The sequence below is a fragment of the Littorina saxatilis genome, linkage group LG1 (assembly GCF_037325665.1).
Source record: "Littorina saxatilis isolate snail1 linkage group LG1, US_GU_Lsax_2.0, whole genome shotgun sequence".
NCBI classification, from domain to species: Eukaryota; Metazoa; Mollusca; class Gastropoda; order Littorinimorpha; family Littorinidae; genus Littorina; species Littorina saxatilis.
The window spans coordinates 70,242,748-70,264,891 of NC_090245.1; the positions used below are offsets into that span (position 1 = coordinate 70,242,748).

Genomic DNA, 22,144 nt, shown 5'->3' on the forward strand with positions numbered 1-22,144 from the left:
ACTAATATAGTCACCTCCCGTCACGAAAGTGTTAATGGTGCTGGTAACAAAAAGCAATCAAGTAAACACAAAAATCCAAACAAAAAATTAACCAAACCCAAACACTCGAAGAACTTAAAAGAATCAATCGTATCCACTTTCATGTATTTATACGATAGTACTTTCTACTTGACTCTCAATTTTTTTTGTCTGTCAGTTTTTTTTTGTTTTTTGGGTGTTTTTTTTTCTGGGGGGGGGGGGGGGGCAATGTGCAACAAGGGATATCGGAAGCAAAATTAGAACTTATCAGTAACTATCATTCAGGGATCATTGACATATTCTAAATCAATGCTTGATTTCAGGAACTGCGCTGCTAACTACACGTGCCTAAGTAGCGTCGGGGAGAACCCCAACTACGGGCTGACAGGGTTTGACCACTTCGGATGGTCCATGCTCACCTCCTTCCAGCTCCTCACGCTTGACTTCTGGGAGGACACGTACAACAAGGTCAGTGTCATACTCAATCAGTGGTGCCTGTAATAAGATTAGATAAGATAAGAAAACTTTAATGTCCATTTTTATTTTACACAAACATGGAATTTTTTCTTTTGGCACCACATCGCATTTCTAATAACACAAATACACGATTAGAAAAAAAAGCTAAATCGAACATAAATACACTACTAAGATCAACTTATTGCATAATCATTTAAGTAATGAACATCATGTATATATATTACAGTAACTGACGCTCTTAAACACAGCGAACGCAAACAGCTCTAATTTGATGAGAGGACAACTCCAAAATTATAAAGTACACGTCGGGCTCAGTGGCCTAGGGGATAGAACGCAGATCTGCTAGTGCCTGACCCCCCTTCGTGTGAACACGCAAGCACAAGACCAAGTGTGCACGGACAAGATAATGCAATCCATGTCATAGTCATTCAGTGGCGCCTATAATGTGACGAGAGGACAACTCTATAATTATAACGTAAAAGACGGGCACATTGGTCTTGTGGATAGAACGCTGGTCTCCCATGCGGAAGGTTGCGGGTTCGAATCTCGGCCGCGCCTGGTGGGTTAGGGATGGAGATTGTTCCGATCTCCCAGGTCAACTTTTGTGCAGACCTGCCAGTGCCTTATCCCCCTTCGTGTGCACACGCAAGCACAAGACCAAGTGCGCACGGAAACGATCCTGTAATCCATGTCAGAGTTCGGTGGGTTATAGAAACACACAAATACCCAGCATGCATCCCCCGAAAGCGAAAATGTAAGGTTCTGTCTCTTTTGATATCTTGACAAAGATGGACTTGGTCGGACGAATGATTTAGTGCTAGGACTAGCTGCAGAATAGGGGCTGAATTGTTCGGATTGGTATACCAACATGATACTTTATACAGTTAAAAAGACATCTCTCAGGATCCAAATGCCAGGGAGGGGCAACTTCTAAATGGTCTATGAACGAAAATATGACCTGTTTAGTAAGCATACCCTCAAAACGCACTTTTGCAGAAGGTGAACATTCAAAACACCAGTTCTTTGTAACTAAGAGTTTAGTTTACCTTTGAATTAACATTTATGTTTGCCTGTACCATGTTTCCAACATCAGGACAATAAACACACTGCAGGGGCGGATCCAGGGGGGGTTTCCGGGGTTTCCGGACCCCCCCCCCCCCCCCCGCAGCCTAAAAAAATAAAATAAAAAAGGATTAAAAAAAATACATTTAAAAATAAAGAGAAACTGAAGGCTCAAATTGCACCAGATTCCTCCATTTTCCTTGATTTTTATCAACATTTTCCGGGGGGGCATGCCCCCGGGCCCCCCTAGGAGCTGGCCTTTGTCTTCTAAATGACGGTTTCGGAAGGTAGTTGGGTAATTTGCTGGCTCAGGTTGCACCAGATCGGTCAATTTTCCTTTTATTGGTAATCTAATTTGTCTTCTTAAATTTACTTTTTGAAGGTGTATTAGGGGAAGTTTCTTGGCTCAGATTGCACAAGATTGCTCCATTTTCGCGCCCACAACTAAACGCTTCGCGTCGTCGAATTGTCCCTTTAAGAAATTTGGAAACCCCCATGATGTGATCCGCCCCTGCACTGGCTATTGACGTTTTATAATTATATAAAAATGAATCGGTTTTCTTTTCAAGAACGGTACCGTATAGTAACAATCGCAAGCTTGCACATTGACTATTAGAATTATGCAAATGACAAATATATTCTTGCTAGTTGCTATCTTTTTGGAATGGGTTCATGATTCTGCTTTATTTTAAAGCAAAGACAGATGACACTACGACACTACATACTGATGTAAAACATACTGTCCGGTCAATTGTCTACAGATAAATTCTCAACAAGGTTGTAGAGGCCCTCCTATTTACAAAATTAATACTGTACGCGAAGCTGTATTTCTACTATTTGTTAACAAAGAAATGCATTTCATGCATAATGCCAGAGTTTGAAAAAGAAACCTGTAAACATAGTTTCTTCTATATCCATAGCGATTTACTCACATAACCGGTTCATGAATTCAGTCTTTCAGTCACGCTGGCATTTGCCATCACAGAAGTAAAGAGCAGTGCAGGGGACACCCGCTGTGGCACAGCTATACGGACCTCTACAACCTTTCTTGCAGCTGCATTTTACTGGTTCAAAGCAGATCTTAGATGCATCTGGAAGTGATGTCCAAACAGGCGAATAAGTTCCATCAACTTCTTCCCAGCCCCAGCTTACAGGATCTGGAATCTCTGGCTGCGGAATGAGAGCTTCCTTCCAGATGATCTTTGCGTGTGTTCAAGAAGAGCAGCTTGAGTGGGTGGGGTGTTTTCCAGCATGCGCCCTTTCTTCGTGAACAGGTGTTTTCTGGCATGGTTCACCTTGTCGGAAACACTGGTCTTGTCGAACATCTACGAGACAAAGCGCTCAATCTGGCTGAACTTGTCCGGTGATGCAAGCACCCAAAGGAACAGCTGTGAATTCTGGATCAGACATCCACACTTTCCAGCATCTCTTCTTACTGACACCAAAGAAAGATGACACAGTGTCGCAGCCAGTCAGAGAATGAAACATCAGAGGTGCTGCTGATTTCTCTGGGCGTAGTCGTGAATAGGCAGAAGACGATAGTGGGATCCAGCACAAATGCAACCCACAGGTTTTCCAGCTGGAGGGAATGGTAGTGAGCTGTTGCAAGCACCACTACATCAGTGTCTAAATTCCTGATCATGACGTCAGTGTGATTCATTCTGGCCAGGTCAGAACAGTGTACAACCAGTCTGGTGTCAGCCTCTACGTGTGAACAAGGGGACAGCCTGGCTCTTTGGTCCTCACTAATGTCACTAGAACTAACAAAGTCCACACCTTGTGTTGCAATGACCACTTTCCCGTCTTCCTTGACGAGCTTCAGATTTTCAGACAGGATGAAAGAGCTCTTCTTTGTTTTGACTGTTTCGTAGGAATTCTGGCCAGTTGCGTGGCAGAGCAACGTCTCCTTTCACTCTTCTCCTCATGCCAGAGCCTCGTTTCTTCCTCACTGATGACTTCAGACTGTTGTCACGGTAACAGTCCCAAACAATGTCAACGCGATCAGCGTTAGACAGGCACATCAGGACATATGCTAAAAAGACAGAATCACTGTACTCTTGGAATGTTTGTGCTTGGCGTGGCTTCAGAATGTGCACCAGCGCAGCACCATCAATGAGAACAGCTGATACTTGTGGTTCAGTGAGTACTGGGTCATGAGTTTTCTCAAAACAGTGCAGGAGATCGCTTTTGTTGCCGTGGCGCAATTCTTCAGAATCTGAGATTGATGGAGGGAATGACTGGTTTTCGTGCTGAAAGAATTCATCAAGGTCTTCTCCTCTAGCCTGACATCCAACATACAATCTTGCAAACAAACCACAGTTGGTCTTGGCTGTCTTCAGCTTCAGATTCTTGGTCATCTGAGTAGACTTGTTCTGATTTCTGAAAAGGGCTACTCTGTTAAGGTGAATTGGGTCTGACAGTGGCTTTGACCTTTGCAGCAGCCTTTCAGCTAGTTTCAACCGGCTCAATCTGGCCGAATTATCTTATCATGGCTTACCCGTGAAGTGCAAAACCCTCGTCTGGCCATGTGAGCCAGTCCCAACATCGTGAGACGTGACTTGTTGTCAACTTGAGGGTCAATCTTCAAAGCAGCTTCCCGAATATGTGACTCAAGCTGGTATGTAGAACCTCCAGAAAGATTTCCAGTTTTGCCACAGTTAAACATACAGGTCTCTTTCTTGTGGAGAAACTTGCCCACTCTCTCTGCGTGATCTCTTTCCTGTCTCGCCTTCATCTTTTTCAGATTCATCATGCATGCCGTCTCTTTTCAGCTCTGTCCAACATTCTTTGGTTGTAGTTAGCACGGCAGTTCTTGTGCCACCTAGCTCCATGTTTGGCTAACGAAGACGCAATCCCTGACCCATCATTGAATTTGTCTATTTTCAGTGATGACTGAAACGCTCCAACTGCTTTAAAACCTTTTAAATGTCTCTCTGCTGTGCTGTAGCTTTCTTCGGTGGGATTTATCAGCTTTTCTGTTGTGTCCTTCTGGCAAAAGATGCACAGGCTCCAGTCCATGTGTTTATTTACGCCGCTTGCAATGTCTTCACTGCTTCAGTCTGAACACACACTGTTAAGTAACGTGTTAGATATACACATTATTTAGGTCCCTGGGCTCACCTGTATATCACCAAAGCTTTGGTGTGTTCCCTGGTCAATTCAAGCTTATTATTTACCTTCTTTTGTCTCTATTTGGGAGCACCTACAAATATAGCCTAACCCAAAGGTTCCAAAATATGATTTTTGGCTCATTTTTCAACCATTTATTTATTTTTTCACTTAAAGGCATTAAAAAGACAACAACAACCCAATAATATGGATTTATTATGTTTATTCAGTCTTATATTATAGTTTATATGTGTTAAAACGCCCAAACTGTGTGTTTGACATTGTTCGCGACTAGGCACTCCGTTGCCTAGCAACCAAATTTACCAGAGGACAAAAATTGCTTGCCCCCCCCTGGAATTTACATTGTTTAGATGTCTTCTAACAGCACACCAAATTATATGTTGGTATACAAATTTGAACAATCGTTTCAACTGGGGGCCCCACTAATTGTTCTCTTCTTCTGTATTTGTGTAGTTTACCCAGGATGATGTTTGTGACATCTCTGTTTAACAGACTTAAGAATTCTATCTCTTGTGAGATTTTGACAAAACAGTACATTGTTAGGATTGTTAGACGGGTGATTTCTAAGCAACGACACGGTTGCTGCTATATAGTTACATCTCTGTTCAACAGACTCGAGAAATTAACCGTTTGAATGTACCTTTGCAGGTGATCAGGACAAACGGCCCCTGGAACGCCCTGTTCTTTTTGATCGTCATTTTCTTCGGTGCCTTCTACCTCCTCAACTTGATGCTGGCTGTCGTGGCCATGTCCTACGAAGAGGAGGCCATCAACACAGGAAAAGTCAGTGCACACGCTTAGTTGCTAACACTGCGTGTAATAATAATGAGAAGTGAGAGCGTAGTTCTTCAAGTTTCTCAACCACTGCCATGATCGAACGACTTCTGTTAGGTATTCAAGGGCTACACCATCGTCTGAAAGGCTGCCTCTCTTGCGGGAACTTCCATCTTACAACTGGGCTATCAACATAAAATCCTACACAGAATAGATCAAATTACTTATTTTCAACATAGATTCCAGCACAGAATGGGTATTTTGACTGATAACAGTTTCAATTGATTACAAATTAAGCCATTTCATGCATCGTAAAAATGGATGGGTCATTTTCAGAATGAGCGAGCCATACTATGACGTTGACTCTTTGGATCTTCTTATTCTTTTTGTGTGCAACCTTCCTGATTTTATTAATCTACTGGGCATAAACTGTTCTTTCTGGATGCTGCAAATCTCGAGACCTCTGCTAATCATATTCTCTCATTTTCAGTCATGCGAGGGAAGGGTAAGATCATGGCATTGTGAAAAGAGAGCAAGAAAAATAGCAGAACCAGCAATGTGAATTTTAATGCGTCAGCAGACAGTTTCTAAAACAACATGTTAAAATATGTCATTTGTCAGTACTAGCTATTTGACCCCCTGACCTTAATTCTGCTCTTCTTGGTTTTGGCAATGAACTTGAAGTATTTTCTATCTTGACAAACTAAGTAAGCACTGATGAACATTGAACATCCTTACAAAAGTTCAGAACATTCATTCTTGTTTTTGGAATCTTCTTAAACTAAAGGGTGTTTTCTCCTATTGCACTATGTGCACTGTATAAAACAAAAATTAACTCGAAACTCTGCTCTACAGTGTAACTGTCTTTGTCAGTTTCCAAGGTATGAAAACTGGAGACAATTATATAGTTATTCAAGCATCACGGAGATTAGATTGTCTTCCTCAAAAACTGCTCATGGCTGGTTTTTTACATTTAGGCAAGTTATGACTAAATGTTTTAACATCGAGGGGGGAATCGAGACGAGGGTCGTGGTGTATGTGTGTGTGTGTGTGTGTGTGTGTCTGTGTGTCTGTGTGTGTGTGTAGAGCGATTCAGACTAAACTACTGGACCGATCTTTATGAAATTTGACATGAGAGTTCCTGGGTATGAAATCCCCGAACGTTTTTTTCATTTTTTTTATAAATGTCTTTGATGACGTCATATCCGGCTTTTCGTGAAAGTTGAGGCGGCACTGTCACGCCCTCATTTTTCAACCAAATTGGTTGAAATTTTGGTCAAGTAATCTTCGACGAAGCCCGGACTTCGGTATTGCATTTCAGCTTGGTGGCTTAAAAATTAATTAATGACTTTGGTCATTAAAAATCTGAAAATTGTAAAAAAAAAAAAAAATTTATAAAACGATCCAAATTTACGTTTATCTTATTCCCCATCATTTGCTGATTCCAAAAACATATAAATATGTTATATTCGGATTAAAAACAAGCTCTGAAAATTAAATATATAAAAATTATTATCAAAATTAAATTGTCCAAATCAATTTAAAAACACTTTCATCTTATTCCTTGTCGGTTCCTGATTCCAAAAACATATAGATATGATATGTTTGGATTCAAAACACGCTCAGAAAGTTAAAACAAAGAGAGGTACAGAAAAGCGTGCTATCCTTCTTAGCGCAACTACTACCCCGCTCTTCTTGTCAATTTCACTGCCTTTGCCATGAGCGGTGGACTGACGATGCTACGAGTATACGGTCTTGCTGAAAAATGGCATTGCGTTCCCTTTCATTCTGTGAGTTCGACAGCTACTTGACTAAATATTGCATTTTCGCCTTACGCGACTTGTTTACATTTAGGCAAGTTTTGACTAATAGAGGGGGGAATCGAGACGAGGGTCGTGGTGCATGTGTGTGTGTGTGTGTGTGTGTGTGTGTGTGTGTGTGTGTAGAGCGATTCAGACCAAACTACTGGACCGATCTTTATGAAATTTGACATGAGAGCTCCTGGGTATGAAATCCCCATACGTTTTTTTCATTTTTTTGATAAATGTCTTTGATGACGTCATATCCGGCTTTTCGTGAAAGTTGAGGCGGCACTGTCACGCCCTCATTTTTTAACCAAATTGGTTGAAATTTTGGTCAAGTAATGTTCGGCGAAGCCCGGACTTCGGTATTGCATTTCAGCTTGGTGGCTTAAAATTTAATTGATGACTTTGGTCATTAAAAATCTGAAAATTGTAAAAAAAAATAAACATTTATAAAACGATCCAAATTTACGTTTATCTTATTCTCCATTATTTGCTGATTCCAAAAACATATACATATGTTATATTTGGATTAAAAACAAGCTCTGAAAATTAAATATATAAAAATTATTATCAAAATTAAACTATCCAAATTTACGTTCATCTTATTCTCCATCATTTGCTGATTCCAAAAACATATACATATGTTATATTTGGATTAAAAACAAGCTCTGAAAATTAAATATACAAAAATTATTATCAAAATATTTTTTTCAAAATCAATTTAAAAACACTTTCATCTTATGCCTTGTCGGTTCCTGATTCCAAAAACATATAGATATGATATGTTTGGATTCAAAACACGCTCAGAAAGTTAAAACGAAGAGAGGTACAGAAAAGCGTGCTATCCTTCTCAGCGCAACTACTACCCCGCTCTTCTTGTCAATTTCACTGCCTTCGCCATGAGCGGTGGACTGACGATGCTACGGTCTTGCTGAAACATTGCATTGCGTTCAGTTTCATTCTGTGAGTTCGACAGCTACTTGACTAAATGTTGTATTTTCGCCTTACGCGACTTGTTGATGTTTAACTTTCTGTTTACTTCAGTGTGTTCCTTGGATACATCATTATGCCAAGTTTGGTTTCAGTTGTATTACTATGTACACTGACATTTTTATCCGCTGTTGTAAATTGTACACTGTGAAGTGTTTGTAGTATATCTGAACTGGAACCTATAGGCTACGTCTATAGGATTATAGTAATCACAATCACATTTTAGATAAAGTTAAATTAAACTGTTACCAAAAAAAATAGGCAACGCAGAATATTTAGTCACATATTGTTGTTGGTGTCATTGTTGTTGTCAAAATAACGATTCTTTCTTTGCAGTGCTTTTTTGTTTCTGACACAACGTTTTGCCTTTCTTCTTTTGATGTACTCTACACGTCAGCTGTTGTTTTTAACAATATTTGTATCAGCTGTTGTCACATTTACGCAGCGTTAGTTGAATGTTCTGTCCAGTGTCGTGTTCTACTCGTAATTCACTCACACGTTTCTTTCAGCTTGAGGAGGAGGACACACCAGATCTCACACACATGTTTTCTTCAACGATATTTGAATGGTTTCACAGGAAAAAGAACGCGACAGGGTTGCTGACTCCAAGAAGCAGAAGCAAACCGCCATGTACGACTTGGCCAAACTGACGGTGAAAAGCAAGGAGATAGCTCACCACGCGAAAGAATTAGTACACGAGAAGCACGTCCAGGACGAAACAGCCAAACCCGACGCCAAAAACGCCAGCCCCAAGAACAAGAAGACTCAGAAGACCCCCGTGTCACCAGCCAAGAAGTCGGTCAACCCTCTGAAGCCCTTGGTCAAAGTCCCCAGCATGGATAGCGGGTACTCTTCTCAGAGTCAGCGCTCCAACAACAAGCCCAAAGGGAAAAACCTGATTCACCAGAACAGCAGAGAGGTACTGCGAAATCCTGAAGACGCCGAAACCGCTAGTGAGGGAAGCGCGCCCGAGGTGGGGAAAGGTGGAACAGCGGCTACTCACGTAACCTTCAAGGATAGTCAGTCTGTTCTGGAGTTCAAGTCCAAGAACCCGCTCGTGAAGCAAGAAAGCATGGGCACGGTGAGTGTTGGTTTCCAGGTGTTAGCTCTGGGTTGTGGCTGTGTCCATTTCCATGGACCTTTTGTATTTAGGGAGAGCGAGTGCCATGTTGTCGGTAAGATTGAAGCTATGGTTTGTGGCCGTGTCCATTTTCATGGACCTTTTTGTATTTTTGATGGGTGAGGGAGAGCGAGTACATACCATGTTGTTGGTAAGAGTTTAGATATGCAGACCTGTTTACCCTCCCGGATTGTCCGGAATTATTACGGATTTGGGGTCTAAATTCCGGTATTACGGAAATCTACCGAAAATTCCGGAAATTGCGGTCGAGAGAATCTTTTTCGTGGGTGAAAATTCGAAGTCGAAATTGTGGTAGTCACCAGGACTGTGATTTCAAGGCTGACCGAAACAGCCTTTTCTGCGCATGTGTACAGCAAGGTATTTGTCGGATTCCGCGGTTTTGAGATCGACATTGGTCCGAAGGGTAATTTTGGGCCGATCTCTGTGGGGACGAAATGCCAACCAAAAAAGCGAAAGTTGTACAGGAATATCGGCAAAACTATTAAGTCAAGTGGCGGTGTCTGGTGAAGTTTAAGAAGAGCGAACCACATTCATTTTGGTGATCGACTTGAGATCAGTGCAACAACAAAGCTAAGTCAGTTAGCGAGGCTAGACGCAGCATTAGTTTTAACAAAATGCAGTACACAAATGAACATGGAAACAAACAAAAACACGAAATTATGTTTGGCAAAACATGAGCCTGCTTCGCATCGAGTTTATTTGATTTAGGTCTCTACTTCCACAGAATCTCCCGGACCTGCGAACCGATCTCTCACTACGGTCAGTCACGCCAGAGACATAGATGTAGGTCTATGGTCGCGCTCTTCAGTGACTTGTGCTGTTGCCGAAATTCAAGTCTTTCTGAGTCTAAAACTGATCTCCATTAATATTTCTCCAATATAGCAAAGATCACAGTTCTTTGAATCGAAAAACTTACAACAAAATGTTTAAAGGAAATAAACGAATCGGTCCTCTAAAATTAAAGGTAGCTTCTGAAGAGATCGAGTTATTATGACTATTAATGCAGGATGTCTGATGTGACAGAATGTAAGGTGGTTTTGTTCACATGCATCTTGACTGTAAATAGTCCAAGGGCGAAGTACGGGGGTGGGGGGGGGGGGGGGATGATACAGGGGTTCCGGACCCCCCCCCCCCTTGCTGTCAAAAAAGCAACAAAAAACACAAAAATTCAGTCTGTGGGAAAAAACAAAACATTTTCTGTCTGTGAAATTTTTGTTTTTGTCGGAAGCAGATATCAATGAAGATAAATTGCCATTATTTAATACTAACTTTAAAAGAAATAACGAGTGGCTGCTGACACCAGTTTATCATGTTTAAAATCAAGGATAAGCCACAAATTGTTAATAAAATAGCTAAAATTCTTCAGCCAGACCCCCCAACCCCTGGACCCCAGGTTGTACCCCCCCCCCCCCTCTAGCTCTCTTGCTCCGCCCCTGAATACTGTTATTTTTTAGTTTTTTTTTTAGATAAAGTAAACTTGTCTTTGTTAACTTGCATATGTATCAGGTGTCTTGTGTTGTGTGTTTGTGGTGTGTGTGATCGAGCTTCTGTGTGTGTAGTACAATACTGTTAAACATGGTTATCAATTTTGTACTTGTTTTGCATGGTAGTGCGCGAATTAACGTGTCGTTTAATCATTTTCGAGCTGGTTTATGGTTGATAAAAAAGATTACTCAAAGATGCCTCAAATTACGGAAAAGTAACAGTTGCATTCCTGATTTTCATGTGGGGGGGTAAACAGGTCTGGATATGGGTTATGGCCGTGTCCATTTTTATGGGCATTTCGTATTTTAGATGGTTGAGGGAGAGCTATAGTGCCATGTTGAAGGCAAGATGTTAGAGTTGGGTTGTGTTGAATCGCTCTGTCTTTTTTTTTAGGCAGAAATGGGTATGGAGCTTGAGGGTTTAGAGATACATGCAAATTACGCCAAACAAACCATGACATTTTAGCTGCCTGGTTGAATTTGATAAAGATTTAGAAAGCAGGTAAAATAATTGTTTGAAAGTGTGTCTAATTGTCTTGTTGGGTTGTACTCGCAAGTAGTGTTTATTACTTGAAAAATGATAGCAGATGGATTTATTTAGTTTGAAGTGTGTCTGCCTGTTGTTTTTTAACCGCTGTGGAAAACGTGAGATAATTTTTTTTTAATGTTCAACTTGATAAGGAAAGGAAAGATTAGAATTTGAAATATTGATACGTGTAGTTTAATATTTGAAAAAAGAACAAAGGTCGAAGGGAAATTGAGAAAGATAAACCTCCGATATTGGACGTCAAATCGATGTCAATGGATGGGTGTGTTTTTGTTTAGGCAACTCCAGCTGCTGTAAGTACTATAACTTCGGAACCAGATGGGTTATGGTGTTGTGTCCCCTGATGTGTGCACACATTAATTTGCATAATTTATCCTGTTGACTTGTATGCAAACTTCAAGGTCACCCTGGCTGCGGTGTTTCTTTGTGTTTGCTTACCTACACTTGAATGTTTGGTGTTTTCTAACAATCTGTGTCAGTGTTAGATTATACGCGATGGTGTTAGTTATCATTACAAGTTAAGTTATGGCATAAACTGCCTCACAACATGCAGTATTTTAAAATGTAACGATGCACTTCATTTGAAAATGTAATCACTTTAATGATCTGTAACAGAACTGAATTCAGTTAACATTGCCACCATAATTATCGGTCATCGTGGGATACATTGTATTCACTGATTACAAAATATATTAACCTTACTGAGAGACCAAAAATATGTTTACTACATGATTTATACAGAATATTGTCCATTTTCGTATTATTTCTTTTGAAAGTGGATGTAGTATCTAACAGAAAAAGGGCAATTGATCCATGATCAAATGTGTTATTGTGTTAGAAAGCTTAACTTTCTTTCTCAAAATTTGTTGAAAATTAATAGGTTCATCCAATACATTTGATTACTTGTTTTGCGTGATTAGTCAACAGTGTGGAGTGCACACGTCTAATGCACTATCTGCACTTGAATTTTAAAAACGCACGAAGTAACTCATGGGGAAGTAAATATGCTGATGAAAAATGCATGATACTTTATTCACTCTAGAAAATCCTTCAATACCAGTGTGATTTTCCTTGTTTTTATAAGAACAGTAACATTTTGAGTCATGAGCCTTGAATATTGCATGATTTAGAGTAGTTTCCCCTGAGGCATCTCTCTACGATATGATAGTCAAACCAGCCTCTACTGGGTCAATTAAGATTGTTTAACGTTGGTTTTGTTTGATTCCGTGTGTGGATCAATAATTCATACCCACAGTGTGCAGCTCTTTGCGTCTACATGGTATGTGCATTGCGATTATTTTTCAAAGAATGTTCGCTGAATTCTAGAGTATTTGGTATTGGGGAGACGCATAAGACTTTAAATGCGATGGGGCTGGTAGGTGGTGAAAAGGGGGCGGAGACCAAAGGGGGTTCTAGACTTATGCCCTCAATTAATTATAAATAGTACGGTTTCTTCTCATATAGGATTATTTAGATCCTGTTCAGTGATTTTGCATAAAGCCAAGCGAAATTGTGTGCTGTGAGTGAGGAACATCAGTAGTTGTAGTTGTTAAACACAACAATTTAACTGGTAAGATACTTGGTAATTGTATGTTTATTAGTAAAGCTTACTTAAAAGCAATAGGTAGAATCAGGTGAGTTTGCCTGAAGGCACGGAGCAACCTCGCCCCTCTACCCCCCCACCCCCTATTTTTAATAGTTTTGTGTTTGTTGTTTCGATAAACCCCAGAGTCGAACATGGTTATGAGAATTAGTTACAACAAGTTTTCATCGATAAGAAATGCTTTCTATTGTTGTTGCTTTGTGTATTTATCCTCATACACGTCAACCCAAACATTACCTCGGTCAGTGTACTTGCAACCTTTATATCTCATTATTTCCAATAAATCGTTATATTGTGCAAGTTTGCACGAGGTATTCCTTTGTTTTGATCGTACTTTTTTGTAACGCACAAGGCAAAGTAGGATTATTCAGTAATAGGATGCTAGGAAAGGAGTTGTATCATGATGGTTTTGTGCCTTTGGGAGATTCAGCAAAACGTTCACGTTCAAGATTACGCTGACATCATTAAGATCCATGTGACACAGAAGTCAATTTTTCTGCAGTTTACAAATTCCTAGCAGTAGCCATATTTTGGTGTATGGTAATTGGCACCGAAAAACCACCGGAGAGAAAAATGAGTTGTACAGTAGCCAGAATCTGTATTGACATTAATTGGAAAGATCCTTTAGTTACGTCCAGAGTAGTTAACCCAATAATTGGTGTACAAAAATATATGTTCATCCTCGTCACATGACGCGCGTGTGTGTGCAGGTATCATCTTCCGGTGTATACCTGGACAAAGATGGGGTGTCCAGTATTGCTGATAGTGAACTCATGTCGGCGCGAGAGAAAGAAGACGAAGTCATTATTGTGTCAGGTAACCATTGTGGCATAGAGAGATCAAAAAAGTCTTCTCGGCAGCCTGGTAGCTTTTTAAATTTTTGTTGCTGCCACTTATTACGTGTTCCACCAGTAACTGGGAAATAAAATGAACCAAAAAGAATCTTACGTACTTGAGCATTTGGAGAGATTTGAAATGCAAGTGGTTGCGTGTTTGTGTGTGTGTGTGTGTGTGTGTGTGTGTGTGTGTGTGTGTGTGTGAGTGTGAGTGTGTTTTTGTGTGTGTGTTGCGCAATTCCCTGCCTGTTTGTGTCTACATGCGTGTGTGTGCGCGCGTGCGTTTGCGTCTGTATGCATGTGTGTATCTGTGTCACTTCATCAGATTTCTGTGCAACATTTTCGACAGATCAAGCTAAACTCTAACAAAATCTGCACAGAAGTAACAAACAAATACAACAAGTTAATCATAATTTGTTTCCCTCTCACAGCGGACAGCATAGAAGACCCGGACGAGGACCTAGAAGGCAAACTGGTGGATAGGAACTGCGGCTGCTGCAGAGGCTGCTGTCGCTGCTTCGTCCCCTGGCTACGCTTCCAGAACTATTTGCACGGCATCGTGTCGGACCCGCTCTTTGACCTGTTCATCACCGCCTGCATCGTCCTCAACACTGTCTTCCTGGCCATCGAGCACCACGAGATGTCTTCGACTCTCAAGTTGGTTCTCAACGTTGGGAACTATGTACGTGAATTATTTCCTCATCTGATTTGTGGTTTTAACGAGAACTTAGAATTTTTTCTTTCGTGTAAATCTTCGGGAGGGCGGGGGGGTTGAAGTCAGGTAGTCTTAGTCCAGGTTATGTTATGATATATGAAGTCTTATATCGCGCGCGTATCTCCAGACTCGGACTCAAGGCGCAGGTATCTATTTATGCAGGTGTGTGTGTGTGGGGGGGGGGGGGGAAGTGGGAAGTTGAACCCAGAGAGTCTAAGGCCATGGGGTTGGTATTTTAGCATTGGAACAAAACCCAAATCTGACATCGTCGAATTTGTTTTTTAATCAGGGAGTTCTTCTGAAAAGAGTTGCATTCAAAACAGAGATTAAAAAAACCAAAAAAAAACAAGCAGCCCTAGCTTTACAGAGATGTCTTTTGGCGGCATCCGCAGTGACTGACTCCGTTTGGGATTTTTATCATGACGGTAGTAAACAAAACATGATGCTTAATAAAAACAAAATCTGCGATGCAAACCTAGATGAAAACAAGCTCACACGTCATTTCAGGTTTTGTCCTCCTTTAAAGCTTAATGAAACCTTTCATTAGATCATGGGGGCCCGGTAGCTCAGTTGGTAGAGCACTGGACTTGTGATCGAAAGGTCGCAGGTTCGAATTCGGGCCGGGACGGACACGGGTCAACTTTATGTGCAGACCCAGAGACGGAAGCCATGTCCCACCCCCGTGTCATCACAATGGCACGTAAAAGACCTTGGTCATTCTGCCATAAGTGCAGGTGGCTGAATACACCTAAACACGCAGACACTTGGGTAGCGCGACTCCGTTGCTGCTAGCTTTCCACTGGGAGGAAGCGACCCGAATTTCCCAGCGATGGGACAATAAAGTAATGAAAATGAAAAATGAAATAACGTGTCAGGGTTTCTGTTCTAAACTACGCATCATAATAAATTAGGCAGATGTGTTTGAGTGCAGATCGATCTTTGCAACGAGGCCGTTTGTTGTAAAATCAGTTATATGACTGGAAAGGCCATCTACTCCCCTGCAATATTGAGCAAACAGATGATTTTATATAAGGTAGTGTCTGTACAGTGGGACCTAAAACATAGACACTTACACGTCTCTGCCTGGTTGTTTTTATGACGAGTAGTATGGTTATAACCTTAATGTTTTTAAGAAAGTTGAAAAGAATGTCAAAATGCATGTACTCAACCCTAAACTATCTGCACTATTCTGTCCCTCACAGGTGTTTTCTTCAGTGTTCATCCTTGAAGCTTTGCTGAAGATCAGCGCCATGGGCAAGTTTTACTTCATGAACGGGTGGAACGTGTTTGACCTGATCATCGTCGTGGCCAGCATCATTGACATGGGCGTGGAGAACATCCAGGGCTTGTCCGTTTTGAGGACATTCAGATTGGTAAGTTTTTGAACATCCAGAACTTTACCGTTTTGATGACATTCAGACTGGTACGTTTTTGAACATCCAGGGCTTGTCCGTTTTGAGGACATTCAGACAGGTAAGTTTTTGAACATCCAGGGCTTGTCCGTTTTGAGGACATTCAGACAGGTAAGTTTTTGAACATCCAGGGTTTGTCCGTTTTGAGGAATTTCAGACGGGTAAGTTTTTGAACATCGAAGGCTTGTCCGTTTTGAGGAAATTCAGACTGGTAAGCTTTTGAACATCCAAGGCTTGTCCGTTTTGAGAAAATTCAGACTGGTAAGGTTTTGAACATCCAAGGCCTGTCCGTTTTGAGGACATTCAGACTGGTAAGTTTTTGAACATCCAAGGCTTGTCCATTTTGAGGACATTCAGACAGGTAAGTTTTTGAACATCCAGGGCTTGTCTGTTTTGAGAAAATTCAGACTGGTAAGGTTTTGAACATCCAAGGCTTGTCCGTTTTGAGGACATTCAGACTGGTAAGTTTTTGAACATCCATGGCTTGTCCGTTTGGAGGACATTCAGACTGGTAAGTTTTTGAACATCTAGGGCTTATCCGTTTTGAGGACATTCAGACTGTTACGTTTTTTTATTCAGGGCAGATCTTAAATAGCAAGTTTTCACGGAAAGGACTGTTCGTTTAAGTTGGGAATGGGAATGTTTGTTTGGTTGGTTATTATTTTGTATTGTCTCTTCATGGGAAAGGGAATCAATCATTCTTTGATTGCATCCATGAGATGTTTGGAGAATCAAGGTTTCGCAAAGCTCCGTTGTTAAGGTTGGTTGGCTATGGATGCGCCGTTTCAGGCAGAAGGTTCTCTGGTGTAAGAAAAGAAAGACGTGAGTGCTGGATGAAAATATATACTGTTCATTTGGTAAGCATGAGAGTTTGAAAGGAACACTTGCTCAGAAGTACTTTGGAACTGTCACAAGGGAATAGAGTTGAAGAACAAGCAATGGGATAGGGGCTCAAAGTTAGATGAGAAGAAGAATCTTCAATCAAGGGTTAATACGCTCTAGAACACGCTGGTAGATCCTCGGATGGAGCACTGGACTTTTGATCCTGGTGTCGCGTGTTCAAGTTCAGCCCGGTCCGGAGACGAGTCAATTTCGTGTGTAGACTCAGAGACTGCATCCATGTCCCACGCCGTGTCACCGCACGTAAAATATTTCGGCCATTCCCCAAGAACTGCAGGTGGCCGATAACACCCAAACAAGCATCGTCAAACAAACACCTGCGCAGAGAGACCCTCGTAGATTGTAGCTGCTTACTTTTCACGAAGAGGAGGAAGCGACCCGAATTTTCCAGAAATCAGACAACAAAGATACCTTCTTCTTCGTTCAAGGGTTAAAACTCCCACGGTTTTTACAGGTATGACTGTTGTGACCCCGCCATTTAGGCAGCCATACGCCGCTATCGGGGGAGAATGATTTTCATTTTTTTCATTTTCATTTTCATAACTTTTTTGTCCCATCACTGGACAATTCGGGTTGCTTCCTCCCAGTGGAATACAAAAAATGGAATACAAAAACTGACATTTTTTGTCCACAGCTGCGTGTGGTGAAGCTGGCCCAGTCGTGGGCGACGATGCGGATCCTGTTGACCATCATCATTAACACTCTGGGCGCCCTGGGTTACCTGACCATCATCCTTTTCCTCATCATCTACATCTTCGCCGTCCTCGGCCTCCAGCTCTTCAGGGAGGACTACCAGAAGTACAACTTTGGTGGCACGGAAGCTGAAAGGTTTGTGCACAAATTCAACAAGTCGCATAAGGAGAAATTACTACATTTAGTCAAGCTGTGGAACTCCCAGAATGAAACTGAACGCACTGCATTTTTTCACAATGACCGTAGTCCGCCGCTTGTGCATAACGGAGTGAAACTGACGAGCCTGTTCAGCGCGGTAGTGGTTTCGCTGTGCTGCATAGCACGCTTTTCTGTACCTCTCTTCGTTTTAACTTTCTGAGCGTGTTTTTAATCCAAACATATCATATCTATGTGTTTTTGGAATCAGGAACCGACAAGGAATAAGATGAAATTGCTTTTAAATCGATTTCGGAAATTTAATTTTGATCATAATTTTTATATTTTTAATTTTTAGAGCTTGTTTTTAATCCAAATATAACATATTTATATGTTTTTGGAATCAGGAAATGATTTAGAATAAGATGAACGTAAATTTGGATCGTTTTATACAAAAACAAAAAATTATTACAATTTTCAGACTTTTAATGACCAAAGTCATTAATTAATTTTTAAGCCACCAAGCTGAAATGCAATACCGAAGTCCGGCCTTCGTCGAAGATTGCTTTACAAAAATTTCAATTAATTTGATTGAAAAATGAGGGTGTGACAGTGCCGCCTCAACTTTTACAAAAAGCCGGATATGACGTCATCAAAAGTATTTATTGAAAAAAAAGAAAAAAACATCCGGGGATATCATTCCCAGGAACTCTCATGTCAAATTTCATAAAGATCGGTCCAGTAGTTTGGTCTGAATCGCTCTACACACACACACACGCACAGACACACACACACACACACACACACACACACACGCACGCACACACACACACACACACACACACACACACACACACACACACGCACGCACGCACACACACACACACACACACACACACATACACCACGACCCTCGTCTCGATTCCCCCTCTATGTTAAAACTTTTAGTCAAAACTTGACTAAATGTAAAAACAGATAGACTGCTAACGTTTAAAAAAACTCTGAATAAAAATTTTAAAAAAGAATTGTAGGTTATTGGAAAGTTTCATTATTGACAAAACAAAGCGTTACATTTATTTGACGTCGACCCAGTTGTCTTTTAAGCAGACAGACAGACAAACACTTATGATACAAATAATGAACTTAGGCCCCCCCCCCAAAAAGAGTCTGTTTACGGTAACCCGACCGACCCTATTTTTTTCGCGCGACCCCAGACTTTTTTTTGGGCATTTGGGAAAACAAAAAAAAATCTTTTGTTTTTTTTTGCAAAATAACGTAAAAATATGTTTTTTTTGAAAAAAAAAAATCCCGACCAACCGACCCTATTTTTTTGGCCTATGTTACCGTAAACAGACCTATTTTTTGTTTGGCCTTATCTCAAACTCGTTGATGAATCTCGCCAGTATACCTCGCCGGCATATTGCCTGCGAGATTCATCGACGAGGTCATTATTCGTATCAAACGTGTTTGTCTTTCTGTCTACTTTAAAGACGACTTGGTCGATAATGAAAAGTTCCAATAACTTACAATTCTTGGTTTTTTTATTCTGAAAGGTTTGTAGTTATTGTGTTCGCTGGTTGGTCGGTGAACAGGGTTGCAAGACTAGAATGACACACACACACACACACACACACACACACACACACACACACACTCACACTCACACACACTCACACACTCACACACACACACACACACACACACACACACACACACACACACACACACACACACACACACACACACACACACACACACACACAAACTAACTGCAAATGCCAATCTGCCTTCAAAAATATAATGTTGCAGTGTAAATGAACACGGTGTTTTGTTTGCAGGTGGCATTTCAAGGACTTTTTCCATGCCTTCATGATGATTTTCCGTGTACTGTGCGGGGAATGGATCGAGCCGTTGTGGCAATGTATGCGAGCCTCCAACGAGTTGTGCATGGCTGTCTTTCTACCTGCCCTTGTCATTGGAAACTTCATTGTGAGTATACTGATTACGCATGATATACACTTCAATGCAAGTGCATTACTTATGCTAGGACGAGTGCTGGAAACTCTATGAAGTAACACTGGCTTGCTTACGATGACGAATTGGGTTCAGTTGCAAAGCAGTCGTTACATTTGCGAGAAATTGAGCTGTTCTGAGGTAAAGACAATTTGTTTTCACAGCTTGGCAGTAAAACTGCGTAAGTAAGATGTGTGAAAGGAAAAACGTGATTGGCTTTCTGATACTAAAATAAGCCAGGATAAGATAACAATTAGCTAACGTAGAATCAAAACGCAAAAAAAGAAAGTTCATCAAACATTTCATTTTAGACAAAGCGACAAATTCACAAGTGAAAACATTCACAGTTGGTGGAATTTGTGTGGGAGTTTCGTTTTGTCTATATTTAAACGTTCCGCAAACTTGGACTTTGGAACGTTAGCAGCTAGTCCATCTAATGGATGGACAAACTATTCGTTAGAAGCCTCTATAGGCGAAAATTCGACCTTGTCTTTGCGCTGTCTTTGTGTTGGTGTGTACCGATTTCGTTTGTTTTTCAACGTTGTTTTCACCCACAGTCATCTTGTTGTTTAAAAAACGATTCGGGTTAAAAACACTTTGAGACAACTATTTCGCTTCTCACACACAGGTGCTCAACCTGTTCTTGGCCTTGCTGATCAACGCCTTCGCCACGGACACCATTGACAAGCACAAGAATTCGGCCAAGGAGACCAACCGACTCGGACAGGCCATTGACCGCTTGAAGCAACTGTGCTGCTGCTGCTGCCCCTTCGTCAAGAAGAACACTGTCAACCCCACCAAGGACAAGTCGACCAGTGACTCGCCGGACCCTCTCATCAACAGCATCATTCCTGAGGAGGAGGAAATTGATGAGAAAGGTTAGAGGGGGGGATGTGGAGAGCAGGGGGAGGGGGAGAGCAGGGGGAGGGAGAGAGCAGGATGTGTGTGTGTGTGTGGATGGGGGAGAGCGAAGAGAAGATAGTGAGGTCGCTAGAGTTGTGAAGGGTGCAGCTACAAATGAAAAACACGTAAATGATGTAAGGAAACAAACGGGAATTACCCAGTCATGGGCATTGTAAGCGATGGTCGCACCAAACATTTTACGAACAGGTCCAAATTAAACAGTTGAAGAGCTCGGTTTCCACAGAAACCAGTAATGGTGCCATCCCAGCTTCCCCCCTCCCCCCAACCCCCCGCCCACCGCCAAAAAAGACAAGAACAAAATATCAATGCATTGGTTACATACGCGTTTTGAGGAAGATAGGAAAGAGAATGTATGTATGATCAATTGTTTTATGTAGGTTGTACATTTAATTGTTCTATTTTGTATATGTTCTTTTGTAAAGGGCCTAGAGCCATAGGTTAGGCACTTAAAAATGTCCAGTTATTATTATTATTATTATTATTATTATTATTATTATTATTATTATTATTATTATTATTATTATGTAAGACATCACAAAAACATGCGTTTTGAAACTAAATCGGGTTGTCTCTTTTCAGGTCCACAAAAAGACGGAGAGAAGAAAACCGCTGCCAGCAAGGCAGCAGCAGCCAATGGAATGACTGATGGCGGAAATGGACCAGCCAAAACTAATGGAGTCGTAAGTGTTGATTTTCTTTTTTTCATTATGTTACACAGGTGAACAATGAATAACATTGTCAATGAAGGAAGTGCGTTTGTAGTAGACTACTTGACTCATTTTCACTGACAGTTTTACATGTCAAAGGAGAGAATGCGTTCATATTGTATGACAATTCTTAAATCAACTTTTCATACTATTCTTCTTCTTCTTCTGCGTTCGTGGGCTGAAACTCCCACGTACATTCGCGTTTTTACACGAGTGGAATTTTACGTGTATGACCGTTTTTACCCCGCCATTTAGGCAGCCATACGCCGCTTTCGGAGGAAGCATGCTGGGTATTTTCGTGTTTCTATAACCCACCGAACTCTGACATGGATTACAGGATCTTTTCCGTGCGCACTTGGTCTTGTGCTTCCGTGTACACACGAAGAGGGATAAGCCACTAGCAGGTCTGCACATAAGTTGACCTGGGAGATTGGAAAAATCTTCACACTTATCCCACCAGGCGGCCGCGGCAGGGATTCGAACCCTCGACCTTCCGATTAAGAGGCCGACGTTTTACCACCCCGCCACAGCGCCCGTCTTCATACTATTAAAAACACTTGTCCGCATTGCTTGGTTATTTTTGAATAGCAGTCCTACATGTCTGACACTTACTGCAAGCAGATGTGAATTACTATAAAATTGCAACCAAGTGTAGCGTGACAACAGAAAGTAATAGGCCATGATCATGGTCTTTAATTTAGCCTTGTCTTCTAGTAGAAAGCACTTCTTATTCAGATGGGGTTGCAGGGAATCAAGTATTACTTCAAGAACATCTAGGC

The 22,144-nt window shown here is 41.2% G+C and overlaps 1 protein-coding gene across 1 annotated transcript in view; it reads left to right on the forward strand.

Moving 5' to 3' along the window:
* The window catches only part of LOC138946115 (sodium channel protein 1 brain-like), a 70,035-nt gene that overhangs the window by 29,713 nt on the left and 18,178 nt on the right, over positions 1 to 22,144 (forward strand). Inside the window, exons 7-16 of the mRNA XM_070317657.1 lie at positions 342 to 486; positions 5,335 to 5,469; positions 8,833 to 9,336; positions 13,741 to 13,846; positions 14,298 to 14,548; positions 15,784 to 15,954; positions 17,528 to 17,721; positions 19,560 to 19,710; positions 20,363 to 20,612; positions 21,238 to 21,338. Coding sequence (XP_070173758.1) covers positions 342 to 486; positions 5,335 to 5,469; positions 8,833 to 9,336; positions 13,741 to 13,846; positions 14,298 to 14,548; positions 15,784 to 15,954; positions 17,528 to 17,721; positions 19,560 to 19,710; positions 20,363 to 20,612; positions 21,238 to 21,338 — 2,008 coding nt within the window. The remainder of the gene's footprint in view (positions 1 to 341; positions 487 to 5,334; positions 5,470 to 8,832; positions 9,337 to 13,740; positions 13,847 to 14,297; positions 14,549 to 15,783; positions 15,955 to 17,527; positions 17,722 to 19,559; positions 19,711 to 20,362; positions 20,613 to 21,237; positions 21,339 to 22,144) is intronic.